The sequence below is a fragment of the Mandrillus leucophaeus genome, unplaced genomic scaffold, assembly GCF_000951045.1.
Source record: "Mandrillus leucophaeus isolate KB7577 unplaced genomic scaffold, Mleu.le_1.0 Scaffold49, whole genome shotgun sequence".
NCBI classification, from domain to species: Eukaryota; Metazoa; Chordata; class Mammalia; order Primates; family Cercopithecidae; genus Mandrillus; species Mandrillus leucophaeus.
In genome coordinates, this window is record NW_012105253.1 from 73,729 (window position 1) to 98,880 (window position 25,152).

The window sequence follows — 25,152 nt, forward strand, 5'->3', positions numbered from 1 at the left end:
TGCCATAAATTCAAAATCCCACTATGTGCCAATCACCATTCTCAAAAGTTGTGTCATTACACTGATTTGTATCCAGGAATAAAATGCCTCAAGAAATATTGCAATGTACTCTCTGGTCATAGGAACAACTCATACAGAGTATCTACGATCTTGTGGCCTTGCCCACTAAGTCTGACTCATCTTATTTTCTGGTTCCTTTCACCTATCTAAAACTGTACAGTCCTTGTATTATATTATCTCAGTCTATTCTTAGGTTGTTTGGCATTTCAAGTACCTTAGGATCATCTAAGATTCTATTAGAATCATCTTAGATTCATCTCTTAGATGTCCTAGAATCATTTTAGATCATTTAGAGTGTTTCTCAGATATCTGTGTTGGAGAATCAGATCTTTATTTTGTTTAATTTCCATTTCACTGCAAGCTGATATTTTCATAAAACAACATGAAAAATGAATTACTAGAAAAAGGTTCATGTGTGCATGTGGAGGCTATAGCACTGCTCACTCGCTATTTCTATACTCATCTTACTATAAACCTGAAACAATCTGTGACCCAGTCAGGGACCACACTTTGAGGAGCACTGATTGAATCAATGACTCTCAATTGAGAAAAGGTATCGATCAATACCCTATGCCCACCATCAATCCTGGGAGCTTCTGATACACCTTCTCTTCCCCTGTGGCAATTCATTGCCACTGGGATCTACTGACGAAAAGGCTGAAGATGGAGAAGAACATATTGGTGGAAACTATCTCAGAGCAAATTATAGGGAAGGGTTAGCTCCCTCAACTTGATAACAGAAAATATTCCAACAGAAGCCACCAGATTCAGGAAAATCATAAGCTAGGAGAAAATCCCCTACTCGTGGCTACCATGGATCAACAGGTAATAAAGTAGGGATAGCACAATTAGATAATCTATATGGCCCTCCCTACACTATGTCTCAGTCACTCTTAAAGGGATCCATTCCTTTTATCATAGTGCTGTAAGGAAGGGACTGAAAATCACTCTTGCGCTTGTTTTTTCCATGAATAGTCCTTTACCCATGGCATTGCTGTTCATCAGAAACACCCCAAAGGACAATCCACTAGCATCTTCAAGACACAGGAAGAATGTCTGCGCACCATACAAATTAGTTCCGTTCTGCAGAAAGATAATTAAAAACCAAAATTTACAACCAAGAAGTCTCAGCACCACACTGTGCGTGCGGTTGGTTCAGGAAATCAGTCCTAATCATGCAACTAATTGACAGGAAATTCATGGTCATCAAGACACATTTTTAAAAGATGGGGTCTATATCTAGTTGATGTTAACCAAGTGAACTCGTGTTTTCTTACAGAATGAGCCAGCTATGATCATTCATCCAGAAGGAATGTGAAGGCTGTGATGTTTTTTACAAGGTAAGAGGATAGGAATTTTTAAAACGTAATTCAAAAAAGCTGCCCTCTCAAAGAGGCGTGTCTTAACCTGAATTAACCTCATCAGCAAAAGCTCCATCTGCCTTAATATGCCTTAATATGAATCAGGTAGCTAGATGGAGCTCTAGTCTAGGCTTGTCTTCGAGACTCCAGAACAGGAGTTCTCAACCTAGACTGCATGCCAGACCAATTAAAATAGAATCCCTGGAGATAGAAGCAGACATAGCTGTTATTTTTTAATTTCCCCAGATAACTCCAACATGTAGTCACATTTGATAACTATTGCTTTGGAAAAGTGTTTCTCAAAATTTGGTGTATCCACAAATTACATGGGCACCTAAATGCAGATTTTTTTTTTTTTTCAGACAGGGTCTCACTCTGTTGCCCAGACTGGAGTGTACTGGCGTGATCTTGGCTCACCGCAACCTTCACCTCCCAGGCTCAAGTGATTCTCCTGCCTCAGCCTCCTGAGTAGCTAGGATTACAGGTGCATGCCACTACCACCTGGCTAATTTTGTGGTTTTTTTTTTTTTTTTGAGACGGAGTCTCGCTTTGTTGCCCAGGCTGGAGTGCAGTGTCACGATCTCAGCTCACTGCAAGCTCCACCTCCCAGGTTCACACCATTCTCCTGCCTCAGCCTCCTGAGTAGCTGGGACTACAAGCACCTGCCACCATGCGCGGCTAGTTTTTTTGCATTTTTAGTAGAGATGGGGTTTCACCAGGTTGATCTTGAACTCCTGACCTCAAATGATCCAACTGCCTCAGCCTCCCAAAGTGTTAGGATTACAGGCGTGAGCCACTACTCCTGGCCCTACATGCAGATTTTAATTCAATAGACGGAAGAAGGGGCTGAAAGCCCACCTCTCTCACATGGTGGTTCCCCTGCTACATACACACTTTGAGTAGCAAGGATCTGAGGCTCCTTAATGAAACAATTGTCACCAACTATTCCTAGGTTAAGTTGCTCTGACTCAACAGCTTTTCTACTTTTCTGATAGGCATATGTACAGTACAGAGCCTGAGCTTAAAACTACACAGAGAAGGGATTAGATTCTTCCTCTGTTCTTACAAACTCTTTTTTTTTTCCTTTTTTTTTTTTTTTTTTTTTTTTGAGATGGAGTCTCACTCTGTCGCCCAGGCTGGAGAGGAGTGGCGTGATCTCCGCTCACTGCAAGCTCCGCCTCCCGGGTTCAGGCCATTCTTGTTCTTACAAACTCTTTTGCCTTGAGCTATTAATTTGGCTTCTCTGGACCTCGGTTTTGTCTAACAAGAAATTATTATATTTTCTAGACTCTATGGCTAAATAGAAATATATATATATACACAAATTGTTGACTAATAAATTATTGCTGTAATCTCCTTTCATCCATCCATTAATTCTGCTTAGTCAAGAAAGCCCAGCCGGGCACAGTGTCTCACATTCGTAATCCCAGCACTTAGGGGAGACCGAGGCCAGAGGATTGCTTGAGTTCAGGAGTTTGAGATCAGCCTGAATAAAATGGCAAAAACCAGTCTCTACAAAAAAATACAAAAAAAATTAGCCAGGCATGGTGACACACACCTTTAGTCTCAGCTACTCCAGACACTGAGGTGGGAGGGTCACCTGAGCCCAGGGAGGTTGAGGCTAAAGTGAGTCATGGTTGCGCCACTGCACTTCAGCCTGGGCAACAGTGAGACCCCATCTCAACAAAAGAAAGAAGAAGAAAAGAAAAAAGCAGGCCCTGAACAATAGAGTATTGCCAAATCCAGAAAACAATGTTATTTCAAATTTTAGCAGTCAAAACAAATAGAAGTGGAAATAAAATAAAACAATAACACTAAACTCTGTCTATTCTTTCACTACCACAATCATTCTTTATACAAAAAATGATTGTTTTAGCTGAGACTTTATCCTATTTTGATAAACCTGGTAAGTCGGTGATTAAAGGGGAACCTAAAAGTATGGTGATCACAATCAACTGTTGTTCAGAGTACAGATATTAATAAAATCTTCTCCATATCTGGTTAGGAAAAATATGAAGGAGTTGGCATTTACTGAGCACTTTCCTTCTGGCAGCCATTCTTCTAGAAACTTTACATGTATCAGTTCATTTCATCCTCACCACTACCCTATTGAGACATTACTTCCATTTTATAGATAAGAAACTGAAGACAGAGAGGTAAGTAACACCCAGAACCACGTAACTGGTGAGTAGCAAGACTAGAATTCAAAGCCAGGTATTCTCACTCTAGACTCTTACTCTTAAACACTACACTGTAATACTAGAGGTGACCTTCAAGAATCAGACTATGATATTCAGTGGAAAGGGACCCATCTGAAAGCTTACTCCATTGGGAGTTGTGTCCCTGTTAAATATGGGCCAGGTCTTCCAATTCATATCATGCCGGTACTGCTGGTGCACATGCTCTCCCAGGCCATACACATTAGCACTAGGCAGTCGGGTGGAGAGCTGCAAGAACTGGTCGGCAAACAGGAGGGGCCCAATGCTTGAGTCAAACCTAGACACAGGTGGAGAACACAAGGATGGGTGAGCAAGCGGTGTGGAGAGAACGTAAGTGCTTGGAAAAGCATCCTTTATATCTCAATGACTCAATAGCCCCCATTCATTCAGTCCCATTTGCCATCCTGTGACATTTTTCTATGGACAACAAAAGATTAGGATTCCTTGAAGAAAGGGACCATGTGCAAATTTCCTACTCCCAGACCAGACAGCCTACCACATGACCAGAACACTATACTTACAATAGGAGATGTTCAGTAAATATTTACTGGTGGACAGCTGATTATATATTATAGATGGAGGGAAATAAAGGGAAAACTAAAGAGAAAAAAAATGATTGTGCAAACAGAAGAAAGAGAAAGAAAGTCAGAAAACAATATATACTTTAGAAGGTAAAGGGTCTGATCACTAATAATTGTCTCACAACCTTCAGGAATATTGTTGAAACACCCCCTTCTCCATGCTTACAGACCTCCCTGTAACCTTCTTACTCTGATCCTTTGATAGGTTTCCAAAACTTACAAAACACGATTGTTGCTTCTTCTGGTCACTTTGATGCTAAATGGCTCTCTGGAGATTTCAACTCGGTAGGTCAAAGAAGCAGCAGCATTTCCACTGAAGGACTGCACATGTTCGTGGGGTACTTCAAACCTTTTATTGGTTTGGTCAGTCAACTGTCCAGAGATAGAAATAGAAGGAAAGCCAAAATAAAAACTTGTCAGAGCTTCCCAATATCCCTACTTACCATACTGGAATCAGGTACTGATCAAACTGACCTCATATCTAAGGTAGATGTACTCATTATGTTACCAAATTCAAAGGGTTCACCTCTGGGCATAAGTTAGTCTTTAGGTAGAGACATACACAGCACATCTGCAAAGATGGATTGAAAGCTGTGATATCCCTTCTTTTATCTTCCTACCACATTCCACATGTTATCTAGAGTAAATAAATGAAAGCCAAACTCACTAGTAAACTATAATACATATTCAGGAAGTTATTATTCTGGCTTACCTGCATTTGTGTTACCTGCATTTGTTACACTAAAGGACAACTATTCTGTATATGTTGTTAACATACAGGTGCCAATTAATAACGACAGTAGAGAAAAATACCTCCAGTAGCAAATTTTTCTATTTTGTAGTAAGTGCAGTCATCAGATAGGGAACAAAAGTCTCTCAAAAAAAACTTAAAAAAAAAAAAAATTACAACCTTAAAGTGGAAACGATTAGACGTCTGATATTCTGCTGTGAGAAGAACATTGTCAACATTGCTTCCGAACACGGGTGAAGAAGGCAGATTTTTCAACCGGGCTGTGAATCCTAACACAGGAGAAAAAAAAAAAGGTTGTCATAGTTGACTCTGCAAATTCTCAAATAATACCTACATAAAAATTAGGATACATGGGGCTGGGTACGGTGGCTCACACCTGTAAACCCAGCACTTTGGGAGGCCGAGGCGGGTAGATCACCAGGTCAGGAGTTCGAGACCAGCCTGACCAACATGGCAAAACCCCGTCTCTACTAAAAATACAAAAATTAGCCGGGAATGGTGGTGCATGCCTGTAATCCCAGCTACTCCGGAGGCTGAGGCAGGAGAATTGCTTCAACCCGGGAGGCAGAGATTGCAGTGAGCCGAGATCACGCCACTGCACTCTAGCCCACACAACAGAGTGAGACTCCGTTTCAAAAAAAAAAAAAAAAGAAAAAGATTAGGATACATGTCAAAGGGATTGATGAAAAGCCTTTATTTCTCAAAAGAAGGGAAAAGACAGACATATACCCCATCATATGCACATACTATCTATGGCAGATTATGGCGCTAGATATCACCATTACATTATATAAAAATCTGTCTCTCTTCTATAAAATCTGATTGAAAACCTCCCCCAATAAGCCTAACACTCATACCACAAGCCCATCACTCATTTGGTGTTAATCGGATTCCCTTTACATTCTCAGAATTGACATACATATACACAATTCCTTCTCAGTCATTTTCATATTGCATTATAGGTGATTATATCCATTGATGCCATCTCCCTAACTAAATGGTAAACCAGGTGAAAGCTGAGACCTTATTGGAACAGTCCATCAGGCCCAGAGCATCTGAAAGGGGAACATGCCTCTTCCTTTCTACTGAGAGCCTCCCTAAAGCGTCACCTTCTGCTATCCCCTAGAATGGTCATCATTATGTTCTGCATTTTTTGGGGGTGGGGTGGTGGCTGGATGGAGTCTAGCTCTGTCACCCAGGCTGGAGTGCAGTGTCACAATCTCAGGTCACTGCAACCTCTGCCTCCTGGGTTCAAGTGATTCTCCTGCCTCAGCCTCCTGAGTAGCCACGACTACAGGCGCATGCCACTACACCCCGCTAATTTTTGTATTTTTAGTAGAGATGGGGTTTTGCCATGTTGGCCAGGCTGGTCTCAAACTCCTGACCTCACATGATCCATCCATCTCAGCCTCCCAAAGTGCTGGGATTACAGGTGTGAGTCACTGCGCCCAGCCTATGCTCTGCATTTTAGAGTAAGAGGAAGAAGAGGGGCTACTCACTCCATGAACACTTATATTGACTTTCACAACATGTTTATAAAATTGGAATTATTTTCATTTCATAAAAATAGCACAAAATTAAGAGTTAGAAGTAGTCTGAGAGGTTAGTGATTTCAAATCCCCCACTTTAAAAGGGATAAACTTGAAAACAAAAATGATCAATGATTATTGCACAGTCATGAAGGTCCATAATGGGGAAGCTGGAAAGAGGACATGGCCCCTCAACTCCCAAGGCAGAGAATAATTTTTCCTTGGTGCCCACATAGATTCTAGTCCTTGATTAAGAGCAGTGCCTACCTTCTGTCACATGTGGTTATGTGGTCCCACAGAGCAGAACTCTGCAGGCTGCCCCAGCTCTCCTCTGGGGGACACAGAGTCATCCTCCAGAGGGTCTGGACCTCCTGCATCATGGCAGACTCTGGCTTACCTGCATTTGTGTTTACAAGGTCGCCCTCCATGTGGTAGCTATGATTCTTGGAATAGTAGCACCAGGGAACACTTACGGCTCCCTGGGGATTCCAGCAACAGCCACGTTGGTCACATGTGGCCTGAAACAACAGGTTAGTCAAAGAAGCTCCATTTAGTCGTAGAACATGATCATTTATAAAGCATAAAACATCTAATCTGAGACTACGGTATCAAGAACTTCATTTACAAATAAGGCAACTGATATTTAGATAAATTGTGCCATATACCAAGAAATGGCAGAGCTTCTACCTATAACCAATTTTTCTGACCAGTGTCCTTCCTATGTAACAGTATGGGAAGCAAAATGCATTTTGTATCTTTTATCACAAAAAAACTCACAAACATATTTAAAGAGTCTAAACAATAATATAATTATATCACCAGTAATCCAAAATTACAAATGGAGTTTCATTTATATTTGCTTTGACTTTTAAAAATAAGACTTTGCAATCAATTCTATTCTGAAGCTTTCAAATCAAACTAATGTTGTTTTGACTTTTAAATATATGCCTTACATTCATGTGGATTATACATATGTGAGATATATGACATGTATACAGTTCCTCAACTCCTCCAGAGGCAGAAAGTAGTCCTTCTTGACACCCAAACAGATTCTTACTTAAGAAAGGTATGTGCCTTCTAACATAATTAACGACTGAATCAAGTGGAGGCCAAAATGAAGATAGTTTCTTTCTCACACCAACTAATTTGGGAGAAGCAACCAGGTTAAATACAAAAAAGAACAAAGAACTCTCTCCACTTGAGTGTGCGCTGAATCAAGTGATTTGCAAGTAACAGAAACCAGAGAAAATAACAAGATGTTGCTTTCAAGATTAGATCACAGAAAGATTGAAGCTTCTGTCTTGCTTGCTCTCTTTCACTTTCACTGTTGGAGTCCTCGTTCTGGGAGAGGCAAGTTGTCATACTGTGGAGGGGCTCACATGGCAAGGAACTGAGGGAGGTCTCCAGCTAGCAGCCCACAAGGAACTGAGGTTCTCAGTCCAACAACACCTGAAGAGCTGAATCCTGCCAACAACTGCATGAGTGAGCTTGAAAACAATCATCCCATAGTCCTGGAAGACATCTTGACTACAGCCTTCCAAGAGACACTGAGCCAGAGGCACCTAGCTAAGCCACGGTCAGATGTCTGACTACAGAAGCTGTGAGAAAATATTTGTCATATTAGGCCATTAAATGTTGGCATAATTTATTACACAGCAATAGATAACTAATATCTCCTGCCAGATCATTTTACAGATAAATTACCTTTGACCCAGAGTGATAAAGCTTCTCCAAGGTAAAGTGACCTGCCAAAGGTTACTCAGCTATTGAAAAGGCAAGAACATAACTTAGTTCTCTTACTATCCATTTCTTTTTTTTCTATACTCTGGGTTGAGTATCTCTAAGCACATTTTCAGGAGAATACAGCCTTGCAAATGGTAAGAAAAAATGTTTTGCTTAGTTATACGAACAATGAAATTTAATCAAATGCTATTTTTTACACTAATAGCCAATATAAGGGATAAACAATGATGTCCATACGTGGTTTATACTGCTGTAAGATCAGGTTTCACTGTGAACTCAACCTCAATCCACAGTTTTGTCTTTGTTCTTGTAAAACCCACTCAGATGAAACCTCAGCATAAAAAGAAAAAAGTGTTGAAAGGGAGGGTGTTAAGCATAACAGTTTTTGTATACAGCCTGGAGTTTAATAATTTTTCCATTAAACTGGAAAGGACAAAGATCAGAGTGGCCAAAAGAGCAAGGAATGCAAACAGTCTTTGTTGGCCAAGTCAAAAATGCCAGCTTCTACAGTAGAGCTGAGCCATTGCAAGAAGTGGGAAGAGACATGGAGCAAGACCCACATAATAAGAGAAAACAAAGTATATAAAACCTAGGAAAATAGATTTAGAAAGAAACTATGGAAAATGATGGCATGCATAGAATTAGTGCACACAAAGAAATTAGGCCCAGGACACAAAATGCCCCTGTAAGTTGGATATGAGAATTAAACATTTAAGGGAAACTAGCAAAATAACATAGAATGTGTAACTACCAAAACAGTACTGAAGCAAAATTGTCGGAGTTGGGGGGAGTGTGGAAATCCTCGATCCAAAACATTAAGAAAAAAGACAAGTTTATGAAGGAGTGGGGGTGGGGACTAGCACATAAACAGAATGAAGAGAAAGCACAAAATGAGACCTTAGAAAGAATGTTCTATTCCTGCTCCCTGCCATCAATGGGATCTTTCAACTCTGAGTTCTGGAATTGGGGATAAAAGACTTCATCAAGGAAGTGGAAAGGATTTTAGAATTCAAAGGTTCAGAATAAGTGTAGAGAGTTGTCTTTAAAATCTGCATAGAAGTATAGCCTAAGTGAACCTATAGAGGCACAGAGGTAGGGTCTTAGATGATAGAAGACAGTGTTTGAACTTGACTCAACATACAGTAATAAACCACTATATGTACTGGAGTTGGGTAGAAATAACAACAAAAGTTGGATGTAAAAAAGAGCAATTCTAATCCCTCATGTAACGGAATGGATGGGAGAAATGGAATTCAGAAGGGATGCCAGGGGGCACCTGGAGCAACCCAAGCATGAGGAAATGATGATCTAGGGATGGCAGAGAGAATGGAAATGAAAAGCCTCTTCTGGAAAATATTGTTGAGGAAAATATTTTAAAATACATGAAATACTGGCCAAAGGGATAGAAGGGATGAGCCAAGCAGAAGTTCTGCTGTTTCTGCCTCAAGAACTAGAAGCTTAATAGAACTACTAACAGAAATCTGGTAGCTGAGAAGGAAAAGCAGATTTGGTGAGGAGGTAATGAGTTCAGCTGATGTGATAGGAAGGGATTCAGTGAAGATGCCCTCTAACCAGTTTCAAGCCGAGAACTAAAGACATGAACTACAGTTAGATAATTGAGTGATCTTTTTTTCTAAGATCCATGAAGGGGACTCCTAGAGTCCATTCTCTCGACAAAGAACAGTCTCCCAAGAGTACTCAGGGTGTCAGGGTGGCTTGATACATTACTTCCTTCTGTACTGGAAAAGGATTCCCTCCCATAATTGGTAGAATGAAACAATGGTATTTACAACCAAGAACCATCTGTAGGGAAAGTTATTCTTTTAGTTCTTTTACATATAATCTTGGAGGACAGATAATAAGAATGAAAAAATTATATGGGAATGTCTTCAACACCAGAACATTCTGCCTACCCTATCTGTTGTGTTCATAACTTCTTCCCACCATCCTCTTTCAGCTATATTCCCTTTAATGTGAACGCCATACAAACACATCACTATCCATAGCTTCAGCTCTTAACAACAATCTGGATCAGCATACAGCTCTCAGGATTCGTGAAACATACAACAAAAGGCCTAAGATGTACCTTCTACAGGAAAATGAATCATTGAAAGTGCCAGTATTTCTCTCTGGCTGAGCAAAAAAGGAGCATGCCAATTAATACACGCCAAGGTCATGGAGTAATTCAGTTGGGTATGACACGTAGAAAAGTCAAAGATCATTTATTGAACTTCAATCTTGATACCATAGTACTTATCAAAAGATCTTACAATAAAGCACCAAAGAACCATTACTATTGCTGTATCTGAAGTTCACCAATACCACAACAAGATGGAGTGTTGCAGTAGTGTGACATACTGAGAATGTGATAATCTAGGTGAGCTTCCAAGTAATTAGTGAGCTATTGAGTACAGCCCAATTGAGCTATTGAATAACTTGCACAATATGACAGGGAAAGTAAATGCGTGTGCATCAGCTTTCTGTAAGTTTCGCACAACAAACATAGGGTGTGGGCAAAGTACTTTACAATCATCATAATCAGTTGGACTTCAGCCGATAATCTAGAAACACTGGGCTAAAGTAAATACCCAGATGTCTGCACTATCTTTAATCTGGCATTAATTACCTTATAGCATAAGGTAATTCCAAAACATAGCCCTTGAAACTTTGCCCTTATTTTAAATAATGCTTTGTGCACGCGTACGAATTTTTACTGTAGATCCCAGATGAGCTTTGGAAATTCTGAAAGGAGAAGGAGAGACATACAGGGCAAGAACAGAGGCAGAAAGAACTAGTAATCATGTAGTGTTGCCATATAAAAGACAAATACATTTTTAGTAAGTAAGCCCAAAATCTTTCATGGGACACACTTATACTAAAACCTGATTCATTGTTTTTCTGAAATTTGAATTTGGCTGGGCAACCACACTTTTATTTGCTGAATCTGGCAACCCAAGGGAATATTCCAGGTCTTCCTTTCCCGAAGTTGCACTGTCATACAAGCATGGACAAAGGTTAATTTGCCTGAGCGGCTAATGGCTGCAACGTAAACACCTCTCTTGAGAGTCACTAATGAAGAAAACCAAAACAAAACGAAAACAAACAAAAAAACTATCAAGTTGCATAAATTCTGAAATGGAAACAAAATTCATAACTCAAACCTTTGTTGGTGGCTGGTCAGGGATGCAATTAATTCGTTCCAATTCATTTACCACGGGACATTCAGCAGAAACAGGAGTGGTACTAGTTGTTCCAGGATCTAGGGGACCCGTTGTCGTAGGATACGTGGAACCAGTTGTTCCAGCATCTGGGGGACCAGTTGTCCTAGACTGCGTGGAAGTGGTTGTTCCAGGATCTGGGGTACCAGTTGTCCCGGGATCTGGGGCTATATCAAAAGCAAACATAAAATGACCATTAAACAAATTTAATTTCACAGACATTCAATAGTTCTCAGCACCTCCAATTAACTCCACTACTGAGTGGGCTTCACTCTGATGACCTCAAAATTTATGCATTCACTTTATAAAATGTCACTTTGTTCCTGCTGACTGTATTTACCTCTGTGTGTCTCTACACCATCTCCTTCTACTCCCAACTCCATCCCCTACAAGATGGTATGTATAAGAATAAGCACTCCACCTTTAGACTAGAAGCTCATGAAGTTGGGGACCACCCTTCCTTTAGTCTGGGGGTCAGTAACTATGGCCTTCAGGCCAAATTAAGTCAAAGCCTGTTTTACAAACAAAGTATTACTGGAAAATTACACACATGCACATTACATGTTATACACATTACATACTCATTTATTTTTAGCTGCTTTGTGCTACAAGGGCAAAATTAAGTCATATGGCAGAGTCTGTATGGCCCACAAAATCTAAAACATTTACTATCTGGTCCTTTACAGTAAAGTCTGCAGATCTCTGATCTGATTCTTTACTTCCAACCCCAGCAGCAAGGGCACACAGAACACGTGCAGTACAAGTGCCATCCTAGTCACAGTAACCTTCACTTTGCTTGCTCAGTCAACAGCCCATCCCCAGGACAAAGAATGCTTCTGAGCAACATCATTCTTCCGTAAATACAAAGTCCTATATGACAAAAGATGTAAAGGGAGCCCACCAGTCTAAAAACTGACAGCTAGGACTTACCTAAGGGCTGGAGAACTTTGATTTCCGATTTAAAAATCAGTAAATTAGAAAAGGTGTTTTTATTGTATCCTAAAATAAGGAGGTGAGCTTTCTTGAAGGTGTTCTACAATAAATTAATAATGACATTAAGACAAAACAGTTAGTCTTTTGATTGGTTTTCCTTTCATTCGGGGTTTCAGATTCAAATTGTGCCAATGTCTGCACAATGGTTTTAGTTACATCTTTAGAATCACATAATTTTAAGAGTTGAGCAACCTTTGGGACTTTTTTCTACAAAGAGTAGAAATTGTTGTAACAAGGGTGGGGTAGGAGGGGCAGAGAAGCCACAGGTTAACCCTTGATTGCCTGGTTCTCCTAGGAAGTTGCTCCTAGATGAATCAGATAAGAAACCATGGATAACTCTGCATAATCCAGCTCCTTTTGGGGATATAAAAATTCAATAAACAAAAAAACTTTGATTAGATGAGGGTCTTCAGAAAGTCCATGAAAAATATGTATTATGAAAAAACTATGTAGAAATTTCAAATATTTTTGGTACTAAAATAAACTCACAGTAGATTGTTACAACGTGTCTGAACAGGACTTAGCTTGAGGCACTAGGAAAGATAAGACATCAGTGTGAAAAGAGCGCCTATCAGAGCAACATAAATTCTGCTAACATTGAAGTAAGAACAAACATCAAACGCAAGATGAAGCTTGGGTGGAAAAATGGTGAAATCACTGATACTTACAAAAAGTTTATGGGGACAATGCCCCCAAAGAAATCAACAGTTTATAAAGGAATAACTCGTTTTAAGAAGGGCCAATACAATATTGAAGATGAAGCCCACAGCAGCAGACCATCCACATCCATTTGTGAAGATAAAAATTAATTTTGTCATGCCCTAATGAAGAAGACTGACAAATAACAGCAAAAAAAATAGTCAAAATCACGGATGTCTCAAGTGGTTCAGCTTACACAGTTCTGACTGAAAAAAATGAAAGTTGAGCACACTTTCTACTCTATGGGTGCCAAAATTGTTGTACCCATATCAGCTGCAAACGAGGAGAACCTTAAATGGAAATTTTAAACAAGTGGGGATCAAGATTCTGAAGTATTTCTTTCAAGAGTTGTAACAGGAGATGGAACATGGCTTTGCCAGTGTGAGCCTTAAGACAAAGCACAAGGCAATGGCTCCCAAGAGGGGAAAGTGGCCCAGTCACAGCAAAAGCGGACCAGTCAAGAGCAAAGGTCATGCACAGTTTTTTGAGATGCTCAAGGCATTTTCCTTGTTGACTTTCTGGAGGGCCAAAGAGCAGTAACATCTACTTATTATGAGAGTGCTTTGAGAAAGTTCGCCAAAGCTTTAGCAGAAAAAGCGCCCAGGAAAGCTTCACAGAGAGTCCTTCTCCACCACCACAAAGTTCCTGCTCATTTCGTCATCAAACAAAGGCAATTTTGCAAGAGTTTTGATGGGAAATCCACCTTATGGTTCTTATTTGGCTCCTTTTGACTTCTTTTAGTTTCCTAATCTTAAAAAAATCTATAAAGGGCACTCATTTTTTTCAGTTAATAATGTAAAAAAGACTGCATTAAAAAGGTTAAATTCCCAGGACCCTTAGTTCTTATGGATAGACTAAATGGCTGGTATCATCTTTTACAGAAGTGTCCTGAACTTGATGGAGTTTACATTGAGAAATAAAGTTTATTGTTTTTATTTTTATCTTTCTGTCTTTCTATTTCTATATTTCTATTTTTCCACAAACTTTTTGAAGTTTCTCATATACTCAGTTGCTTGCCTTTCACATAAGGGTATTGTTAATTACCATTCTTAGCAGAATTAGAGCTATTTAAGGAAATTTGGCAAATGTATTTAAAATGTCAATTATGGAATCCTGCAATGTATTAATTGCTAAATCAAAGTATCACAACTTAAACCTACAATGAATATCTACTGAGCTGCCCAAAACATGTAGAACACACACATATAACAGCCCCCGCAACAAACACACACACACGAGCATGAAAGTATTACTTTCCTGCCATTGATGAAGATTTGCTCTAATAAAAACAACACATGGAGAGAGCCCCAGAGTTACTTCTTACCTGTTGATTTCAATGACTCCTTGGCTAAAAGCACAATTAGAACAATACTGATGATAAACAACACGAGCAGAAGAACACTGAGCACAATCTCCAAAGTGGTAAATTTTTTCAGCTTCTTTCTTGCCATCTCTAAAAAGTAAGAGAAAACAATTTTAGATGTGAATTTGATTTACTATATAACTAGTAAGATTTTTAATGGAAAAGCTCAAATGCATGCAATGGATACTGTAACAAGCCTCCCAAGCCCCCATTATCTAAATTAAAAAATTATCAACTCATGGCCAATTCATTCTGTCTTTATTCTGGTCCACTTTTCTCCCTACCCCGAATTACTCTGAAGCAAATCTCAGGTCTCATGTCTTTTAATATAAAAATACTCAGCATGTTTCTTTAAAAGATAAGAAATTTTGCAAAAGGCAAAATATTATCACACCTAACATATATTTATAATAATTCTTTACTGTCATCAAATATCTAGTGAATTTTGAATTTTCTTTCATTGTCTGATAAACTTTTACAATTTGTTCTGCTCTCTTGAGGATGCAAGTAAGATTTATATCTCGTAATTGGTTTATATCTGTTATGTATTTTTTAATAAACAGAATTTGTTCTGTAGATTTTTCCTGCAGTCTGAATTTTATTGATTACATCTCTATGCATGCTAACATATTTCTCTATCCTTATAGTTCCTGTAAATTAATTATTAGCTTTATAGTTTTTATCAGATTTAAGCTTGTTTTTTTAGCAAGAACTGTACATAGATGATATAGCATCTTCCAGGAGACTTTAAATCTAGTTAATTCTCTTTTTTGCAATCTTCATTTTGAAAATAACCAGCTAGATTACCTTGGAAAATTTACTTAAGGTTTCTCATTCTCAGTTTCCTCAATTACAAATGAAAGAAATTCAACTAGAAGATCTATGATATTCCTACCAGCATTTTTTTCACATTTTAAAAATATTTTTTACTGATTTTAATTTTTACAGATTTAGGAGTACAAGTGCAAATATGTTACATGGATGTATAGGCATAGTGGTGAAGACTGGGCTTTTAGTGTACATATCACCCAAATAGTGTACATTGTACCCAATAAGTAGTATTTCACCCCCTTCCCACCCTTTCTCCTTTTGGAGTCTCCAGCATCTATGACTCTGTATGTCCATATATGCTCACTGTTTAGCTCTCATGTATAAGTGAGGACATGCAGTTTTTTACTTTCTGTTTCTGGGTCATTTCATGGAGAAAAAAATAGCCTCCAGGTCTATCCATGTTGCTATAAAAATATGATTTCATTGTTTTTTATGGATGAGTAGTATTCCGTGGTATATATGTACACTACATTTTTAATACAATCATCTGTTGATGAACACTTGGGTTGATTTCATGACTTTACTATTGTGAACACTACTGCAATAAAAATACAATTGCAGTGCCTTCTTGATAAAACAATTTATTTTTTGTGTATGGATACTCAGCAGTGAACTTGCTGGATTGAAGGGTAGTTCTAATTTTAGTTCCTTGAGAAATCTCCATACCATTTTCTATAGAGGTTGCACTAATTTACATCCCCACCAAAACTGTATCAGCATTTCCGTTTTTCTGCATCCTCCCCAATATGTGTTTTTTGACTTTTTAATAACAGCCATTCTGACCAGTGCAAGATGACATCTCATTTGTGGTTTTAATTTGCATTTCTCTCATGATTAGTGATGTTGAGCATTTCTTCATGTTTTTTGGCCACTTGTATGCCTTTTTTTGGAAAAATATCTGTTTATGTCCTTTGCCCACTTTTTAATGGGGTTAAGGGTTTTTTTTTCCTGTTGAGTTGTTTGAGTTACTTATAGATTCTGGATATTAGCCCTTTGTCAGATACATTGTTTGCAAATATTTTATCCCACTCTGTAGGTTGTCTGTCTACTCTATTTTTTTTTTTTTTTTTTTTTACTGTGCAGAAGCTTTTTAGTTTAATTAAGTCTCCTATTGTCTAATTTTGTTTCTGTTGTGGTTTCTTTTGAGGACTTGGTCATAAATTCTCTGCCTAGGCCAATGTTCAGAGAGATTTTCCTAGGTTTCTCTTCCAGGAATTTTATAGTTTCAGGTCTTACATTTAAGTATTTAATCCATCTTGAGTTAATTTTTGTACATGGTGAGAGATTTCATTCTTCTGCATATGACATTCCAGTTTTCCCAGTACCATTTATTGAATAGGGAGTTCTTTCGCCAGTGCATATTTTTGTCAAGAATCAGTTGATTGTAGGTATGTGGCTATATTTCTGAGTTCTCTATTCTTTTTTACTGATTTATATGTTTATTTCTATACCAGTACTGTGCTGTTTTGGTTACTATAGTCTTTTAGAGTAATTTGAAGTCAGGTAATGTGATACCTCCAGCTTTATTCTTTTTGCTTAGGATTACTTGGGCTACTTACACTGTTTTAGGGTTCCATATGAATTTTAGGATTGTTTTTTCTAAACCTGTGAAGAACAATGTTGGTAATTTGATAACAATTGCACTGAATCTGTAGATTGCTTTGGGCAGTATGGTCATTTTGATGATACTGATTCCTCCAATCCTTGAGCATGGGATGTTTTCCAATTTGTGTCTCCTACAATTTCTTTCATCAGTGTTTTATAGTTGTCTGTAGAGATCCTTGAACCTCCTTGGTCAAATGTATTACTAGGTATTTTATTTTATTTTATTGTAAATGGGATTGAGTTCTTGATTTGGTTCTCAGCTTGATTGTTATTGGTGTATGGAAATGCTACTAATTTTTGTACATTAATTTTGTGTCCTGAAACTTTACTGAAGTCATTTATTAAATCTAGGAGTCTTTTGGAGGGTTTAGGGTTTTCTAGGTATAAGATTATATCATCAGTGAACAGAGGTAATTTGACTTCCTCTTTTCCAGTTTGGATGCGTGTTATTTTCTTCTATTGCCTGATTGCTGTAGCTAGGACTTCCAGTACTATGTTGAATATGAGTGGTGACAATGGGCATCCTTGTCTTGTCTCCATTTAGGGGGAATGCTTTCAATCATACTGAACTTTTCCTTGTTCAGTATGATTTTGGCTATGGGTTTTTCATATATGGCTTTCACTATTTTGAGGTATGGTCCTTCTACACCAAGGTTGTTAGGGGTTTTTTTATGAAGGAATGCTGGATTTTATCAAATACTTTTTCTACATCTATTAATATGATCATATGGGTTTTGTTTTTAATTCCATTTGTGTGATGAATCACATTTATGGAATTGTGCATGTTGAACTATCCTTGCATATCTGTAATAAAACTCACTGATCGTGGTGTATTCTCTTTTCCACGTGCTGTTGGATTCAGTATGTTAGTATTTTGTCAAGAATGTTTGAATCTATGTTAATAAGGGATATTGGTCTGTAGTTTTATTCTTTTGTTGTGTCTTTGTCTGGCTTTGGTATCAGGGTGATGTTGGCTTCAATATTAGTTTTTAAAAGTCGTTTTCAAGTGAGTCACAGAAATCTCACACTATTCTATTTCTCCCTTTCACAAAAGACACATGTGCTAAACATTTCATTAGTGTCTTTTTTTTTTTAATTCTATCCCCAAGTCCTTCTCGGAAGAGAGGGCAGTGCTAAATAGAGCACGAGAATCCCTGAGCTCGATTTCCAACCCTACCATTTTTTGCTGTGGTAGCTGTAACAATTTATGTAATACTCTTGAGTCTCAATTTTCCTATCTGTAAAATGAAACTACAATTTCTTCTGTTATTATTATCTATTGCCAGCTTCTTATTGTGGAAATCAAATAAAAATATTCTAAGTCTTAAAGCATAGGTCTCATTATATTATTATTTACCAAAGAGAAGACAGGTAGTGGGTCCTAGGTAAGAAACAGAACGTTTCTACAAAATATGTCAGTCCTACTTTCCCTGAGTATGGCACCACACCCGACTTGGTGTTCTGGTGGAGCAGCTGATGAACAATGCTGACTGCTGTCCTGGTTCACTTGCTCCGGTATGACCTCCATTAAGTGCTTTATGGCCCCATGTGTTGAATGACTCATGCATTGCCTGGGACATAAGTGTAGAAAGCCAGGAAGAGGAGCCATAGCTGCAGTCTTGCCTATACAAGGCCTACTTTCCCCACCAACCCACCAACGCTTGCTTTCCCAGGCTGCCTTGTAAATCATACTCTCTTTACTCAAAAAGAACATCCCCTTTCTTCTCCTATGAGGTCTTAGTTCATGACTCCCTAAATCAGGAATTGTTTGATACTTCCTTGCAGTCTCATTCTCCACCCAATCAACGTTTCCTCCCATATTCTCTTCAGTAGGAAGCAGTCTTCCTTAGTCATTTATCCAAGGACTGGTTGAATAAGAGGACTTACTTCTCATACATTGATAAGAAACTGCTATTAGTCAACATAATGCCCTCTTACTATGCAAAAGGAAATGGAGCTGTGAAAGCAACCTTTCTCTACAACAAGGATTGCCTTGTGTTTTCTAGAATAAATTCCAGTTCTAGTCTTTCTTACCATGACAGTCTCCACTATCTCACATTCCAAAGAGCTTCATAAGAAATCCTATAAAATTAAATTTGCTTGTTAAATTCCATAAAGATTAATAACCTCTCATGCCTGGTATAATTAAATAAACTAATAAAGCAAAGAGTGATCTTATGTTCACTGATAAGAAGAGGAGTTAGAATGTCTATCCAAGTGACCATGTCTCCTGTTTGGTAGATGCTAATAGTTATAAGATGTGAGATTGCTTTTTATAATAATATTTAATTTTTTTCCAAATGTTTATTAACACACTATGTTAGACACTATGAAGAAACACCCACCCATTGCTGGTCAAACTATAAACACCCTATGCTCAATGAAGACTCGGCCAAAACTATTAAAATTACTCACGCCCATTACCCAGCAATTGCATTTATAGAAATTCATCCCATAAATACACTTACACATTTGGGAATCAATGTATATACAAATAAAGGTTTTTCATCACAGTATTACATGTAATAGCAAAAGATTGAGGACAGTGTAAATATCCATAGAGACAGTACTCAGTAAATATGTGAAGTAAAATATAATACAATGTTACTTAAAAATCACGACATGGCAGGTGTTTTTAATTTCACAAATTATTTGATACTCCTCTCTTGAAGAGGTAGGCCAAGTCCCCACCACCCCCCGCTTTGAGGATGAGCTGGACTTAGTGACTCACTCTCAACAGATAGGATATGGAGAAGGGATAGCATCTAACTTTCAAGACTAGGCTTTACAGCTTCCTCCTTGCTCTTTCTCTTGGATCATTTCCTGAAGAAAACAGTTGCCATGCCATCATAACATTCAAGCAGGACTATGGAAATTTCCAGCAAACAACTGAGGTCTTTTGCTAAGAGCCATCTGAGTGAGCTCCCTTGAAAGCAGGCCTCTATCCCCATTCAAGCCTTCACATGACTGCAGTCCTGGCTGACATCTCGGCCGGACTCATGAGAGACCCTGAATCAGCACCACTCAGCTAACCCACTCCCATATTTCTGTCCTGCATAAATCGGGAGATAATAAATGTTTGTTGTTTTAAACTACAAAATTGTAAGGTAATTTGTTACCCTGCAATAGATAACTAATATGCATAGGTAAATATGACTTTTTAATAAAATATCATTAACATTTTTTTAAAAACTTGCTGTTTATCAATAGTCCTTTTGCGCCATATATTCAAATATGGTTACTTGCTCTACGGAACAATAATATCTATTTTCTAGCTATACAAGAGAAAGGTTTCCTTAAACCTTAAAAAAAACTCCAGCATTATCTGATTGACCTTACTTCCTGCATTATAAAACCCTTGATGGTGAAGCGTCCTATCTCAATTAGAAATGCAATTGAAGAAAAACTAAGATCAAGAAAAATGGCAAGAGGCAAATAAAAAGGAAATAATTTAAATAGGGTTAAGTGCTTTTAAAAATGTTTTTTAAAAAACCACTACTTGGTAATCTGTCCTTAATCTTTGACTATTATTTTTATAGGACAAATACATAATTATGCAATTTTAATGCTAATGATAATAATGGTTAACAGTGATTGAGCAGATATCCTAAGAGGCTTCCACAATTTGTCACATGTAATTTTTATAACAACTGCAAGTTGATTATGGCTACTATCCTCACTTGCAGATGAAAAAATTAAGCTTCAGAAACATCAAATAACCGGCCTGATGTCATACAGCTGATAAGGAGCAGAGCCCCAATTTGAACACCTGCCCTTTGGACTCCACAGCCATGGCTTTCAACCGTTACTCTATAGGCTATGCTATAATGCCCCACAATGTACACCAGCTTGGGCTTTCTGTGAGATTGTAGTTTTATCAAATAAAACCACATTAAGTTTATGGCCCATAGCACTGTTTTAAATTACCTGGGAGACCTGGAAGAAGCTACTGATGTGCCTTATGTGCCACGTTCATTCATCATTATCTAAGCTATATCTCTGGAAGAAAGAAATCTGCTTGCAGTTTATTTATTCATTCATGAATTATTTATTAAGTCCCTACAATGTGCCAAGCATTCTTTCAAACACTGGCTATACAACAATGAACAAAACAGATAAAAATCCCTGCCCTCGTGATTCTTACATTCCCACAAGTAGAAAAAAGAGACAATAAACAAAATAAATAAATATACAATAGGTTATACTGTATAAGTATATGGAGAAAAAGTGGGAGATAAATGAGGAATGTTGGGGTAAGGGTTGCAATTTTAATTAGGTTGGTCAGAAAAAAAAATCGTACTGAAATGTAAGAATTATTACTATATATATATAGGAACGCTTTTACACTGTTTGGCATGTAAATTAGTTCAACCATTGTGGAAGACGGTGTGGCAATTCCTTGAGGATCTACAACTAGAAATACCATCTGACCCAGCAATCCCATTACTGGGTATATACTCAAAAGATTATAAATCATTCTATTACAAAGACACATGCACATGAATGTTTACTGCAGCACTATTTACAATAGCAAAGACTGGGAACCAACCCAAATGCCCATCAATAATAAACTGAATAAAGAAAATGTGGCACATATACACCATGGAATACTATGCAGTCATATAAAAGAATGGGTTCATGTCCTTTGCAGGGACATAGATGAAACTGGAAGCCATCATTCTCAGCAAACTAACACAGGAACAGAAAACCAAATACTACATGTTCTCACTCATAAGTGGGAGTTGAACAATGAGAACACATGGACATGGGGAGGGGAACATCACACACCGGGGCCTGTCAGGGGATGGGGGACTAGGCGATGGAGAGAATTATGACAAATACGCAATGCATGTGGGGCTTAAGACCTAGATGATGGGTTGATAGGTACAGCAAACCACCATGGTACATGTATACCCATGTAACAGACCTGCACGTTCTGCACATGTATCCCAGAATTTAAAGTAAAATTTTAAAAAAGAATTATTAATATATATATACATTATGCAAAAGCAATAGAATTTTTTTTCTTCTTGAATTATTTAGTATATGAATAATTGTCAAAGCTCATTGTCCTGGTACTGTCATAGTGCTTTAGGCAAAGTAGACAAATCACATGGGGGCCCAAATTACTAAAATGGCTATCTAAATTAATTTGGAAAAACTAGATATTTGTCCTCTTTTCGGCATTATGGCCAGTGTTTGATGTGTACATGGAGGTCTAAGCCATTCTTTTAAAATCCTTTGCTAACACAAGGCATGAGATCTAGTAGAAAAGAGGATTCATTGTAGATAGACCAAGAACAACTTGCAAAGAGGACCCCAGCAAGCCATAGCTATTCATCAAAAATGCTGGGCAATATTAGTAGGTTGCTTGGTGAGTGGGAAGGGATAAGGTAGCTAATGAATGGCTTTTTTCTTGCAAGTCTGGTCACATCCAAAGTGAGAGATCTAAGAGTCAGCTCTTACCCTAGACTGCTGTGTGACCTTGGAAAAACAACTTAACCCCTCTGGGTCTCAGTTTCCCCATCTGAACTGCAAAGGGATCATCTCTAGGAGACAGCTAACTCCTCCTCAAGCCCGGCAACAGTGTGTGAAGGCTTATATTTCTCATCACATTCCACAGCTGCCACCTGAACCAATTTTAAATGGAAAATTTCTTATTCTAGTTCCATTCCCTGCTTACAGAACAATTTTTATAGTAATTTTATCAGCTCATTAAAATTTATTGGTGAGGGAATTCCTGATAATAAAAAATGATCATTGGCGTCTTGTCAAAGTGTGAGTGAAATAGCAATGAGCTGTCTTAAATTTAGCGTAGCACTTCATTTGATCCCTGGTAGCACAGGGTCCTACCAGCACAACAAACCAAAGACCCCCTCCATCTCACCCCCTCTTGGCACACCTGCAGACATACACTTATTGTCCCACACCAGGACACAGACTGTAGACAGTTTGGACACTGGGAGGTCCTCCTTGCCCAGCAAAGCCACTGATTAGATTCTGCAACAAGAACCTACTGATATCCTTTTTCAGGGAGACCCATGGGGATTAGTCTCAATTTCTTTCTCTCCCCCAAGAGTAACTCTCCCTTCCCACCTCTGTAACCAGTCAGAAAAGAAATGCCTGCATGTGTCTAGCTAGACTCTGGCAACTAGTAAGGATCCAATTTTTTTTTTATTTTAAGTTTTACCAGGGAGGGCCAAAAACAATTTATCACCTTCTCCTCTTCCCACGGGCACTGCCATTCTACTCCACACATGACTGCCAGGACAGATACCCTACCTTTCTCTTTACGATCTTCCAGATTCCACAGGAAACCACTCCTAACCCCCAGTGCATACCAACTCATAAATGCATCCCAGTTTGTTACACACACCCTCAGCCTATTCCCTAAAATTATTCTGTATTTGATCAACAGAGGTACCAAACCCATAAGCATAGTGATAGATTTCTCAATTTTCTGACTATAATTGGTTCTCCAATTACATTTTCTCAATCACAACTCCACATCCTTTCAGAGAGAAATGCTCTAATCTCACTCCCAAATTCTAACGCCTTTTATTCATTTCTCTCACCTCATTTCCAGAATCTGAAAGAATTTCTGCCTGCTACCTCAACCTAAGTATTAAATAATTCATCACACCTCACACAGAAACACACACATAAACACACAGGTTTCACTACAATCAGGCTTATAGATCTGGCCTTAGTTCAGAAAAATATACACACACTAAGAAAAGAAGATAAATGAGAATTTTGTTCCAAGTGTATGCATGTGCATAATTTTTGATTTATTATTGGTGTTGTTTATCTTTGTCTGTGTTTAACAAATTGACAAGGGCATTTTGACTAAAGGAGACCAACTCAAATTCACACACACTTGTAGACACACATCTGTAACCACAAAAGAACCCAAGGTTCACAAACATACCTCATTACCTCCTGCAGCCGCTCCCTCTCTGCCTGAAGGATGGCTTAGCAATAAAAGCAGAGGAGCACAGTCCACCAAAGCAACCAAAGATCTGGTAACTATTTACTGACCTATCAAGAAAATGTTAATGGCTTTCAAATGCAAATGAATGGCCAGCTTTTATTTCCAGGATCAGAATTTTTAGTTAATTAGTAATCGTGGTCTTGCTTTAAGAAGGACATCCCTACGACTTTCGGAAGGAAAAGTCAGCTCCCATGACCCACTCCATCCCCTCCAGGCACTGAATGTTTAATCAGTGGTAAGGACACTCCATGTGTCTGGTAAGAGAACACAGACACAATTTGTAGATGATAAAGAGCAAAAAATAAATGACCCCAGTATTCCAAAAGAGCCCTGGTATCTTGCAGTGACTCCGAATCTCTCAGGAACTCATCGACATTTAGTAGCACAATCTGATGATTGCGATGGAAGGAAGTCGTTTTAAAAATGTTTTAAAAATAGTTTTCTTCTTTCTTCTTTCGGGTGTCCTTAAGCTTGTTTGCAGTATGGAAATCCTTTAACAGTCTGGTGACTCTTGAACTGCTTTTGCAGAATTATAAATAAGAGAAATCTAACATGACTGACTCCATCTTGCTTCTAACCTCCCAGGCTAAATTATGTTTTCTGGGGGATTTTTTTTGGGGGGTTGGCTTTTTGCTTATTCTACTACAAAGGCCAACATAACTATGAGAGGGATTTAGTTTATAGTTAAACTTGGAGTCAAGGGAAAATGATCCACCTCCTTGCCTGGAGCTTAAAGCCACATTCGTAAGGCAAGGTTGGAATTATGGTAGGGGCTTGGACTTTGCTAAAGAATAGGCATAAACAATGTCCCGCCATGGCTTAGTTTGTTTTCTGTAAGTTGTTTACTGCCCCAGTCACATAACCAATGTCACAAAATTTATAACTTCCCCAACTACCAAAGATAACATCACTGTATTGGTCTGTTTTCACACTGCTATAAAGACATACCTGAGACTGGGTAATTTATAAAGAAAAGAGGTTTAGTTGACTCACAGTTCCACAAGGCCAGGGAGGCCTCAGGAAACAATCATGGTGGAAGGAGAATCAGGCACATCTTAACATGGCGGCATGCCAGAGAGAGAGTGAGCAAGAGCAGCGAAAACTGCTTTATAAAACCATCAGATCTCGCGAGAACTCACTCACTATCAAGAGAACAACACGGGGGAAACCACCCCCATGATCCAATCACCTCCCACCTGGTCCCT

At 38.5% G+C, this 25,152-nt stretch overlaps 1 protein-coding gene across 1 annotated transcript in view; it reads right to left on the reverse strand.

Annotated features, from left to right (window-relative positions):
* MGAM (maltase-glucoamylase) overlaps positions 1-23,977 on the reverse strand; it is a gene marked incomplete at its 3' end in the record, with an annotated part of 95,881 nt that extends 71,904 nt beyond the window's left edge. Inside the window, exons 1-8 of the mRNA XM_011995495.1 lie at positions 23,885-23,977; positions 14,479-14,607; positions 11,406-11,629; positions 6,899-7,019; positions 5,132-5,241; positions 4,442-4,593; positions 3,746-3,917; positions 1,044-1,143 (exon numbers count right to left, since the gene is read on the reverse strand). Of these exons, the coding sequence (XP_011850885.1) occupies positions 1,044-1,143; positions 3,746-3,917; positions 4,442-4,593; positions 5,132-5,241; positions 6,899-7,019; positions 11,406-11,629; positions 14,479-14,605 (1,006 nt within the window). The remainder of the gene's footprint in view (positions 1-1,043; positions 1,144-3,745; positions 3,918-4,441; positions 4,594-5,131; positions 5,242-6,898; positions 7,020-11,405; positions 11,630-14,478; positions 14,608-23,884) is intronic.
* Between the last annotated feature and the right edge of the window lie 1,175 nt (positions 23,978-25,152).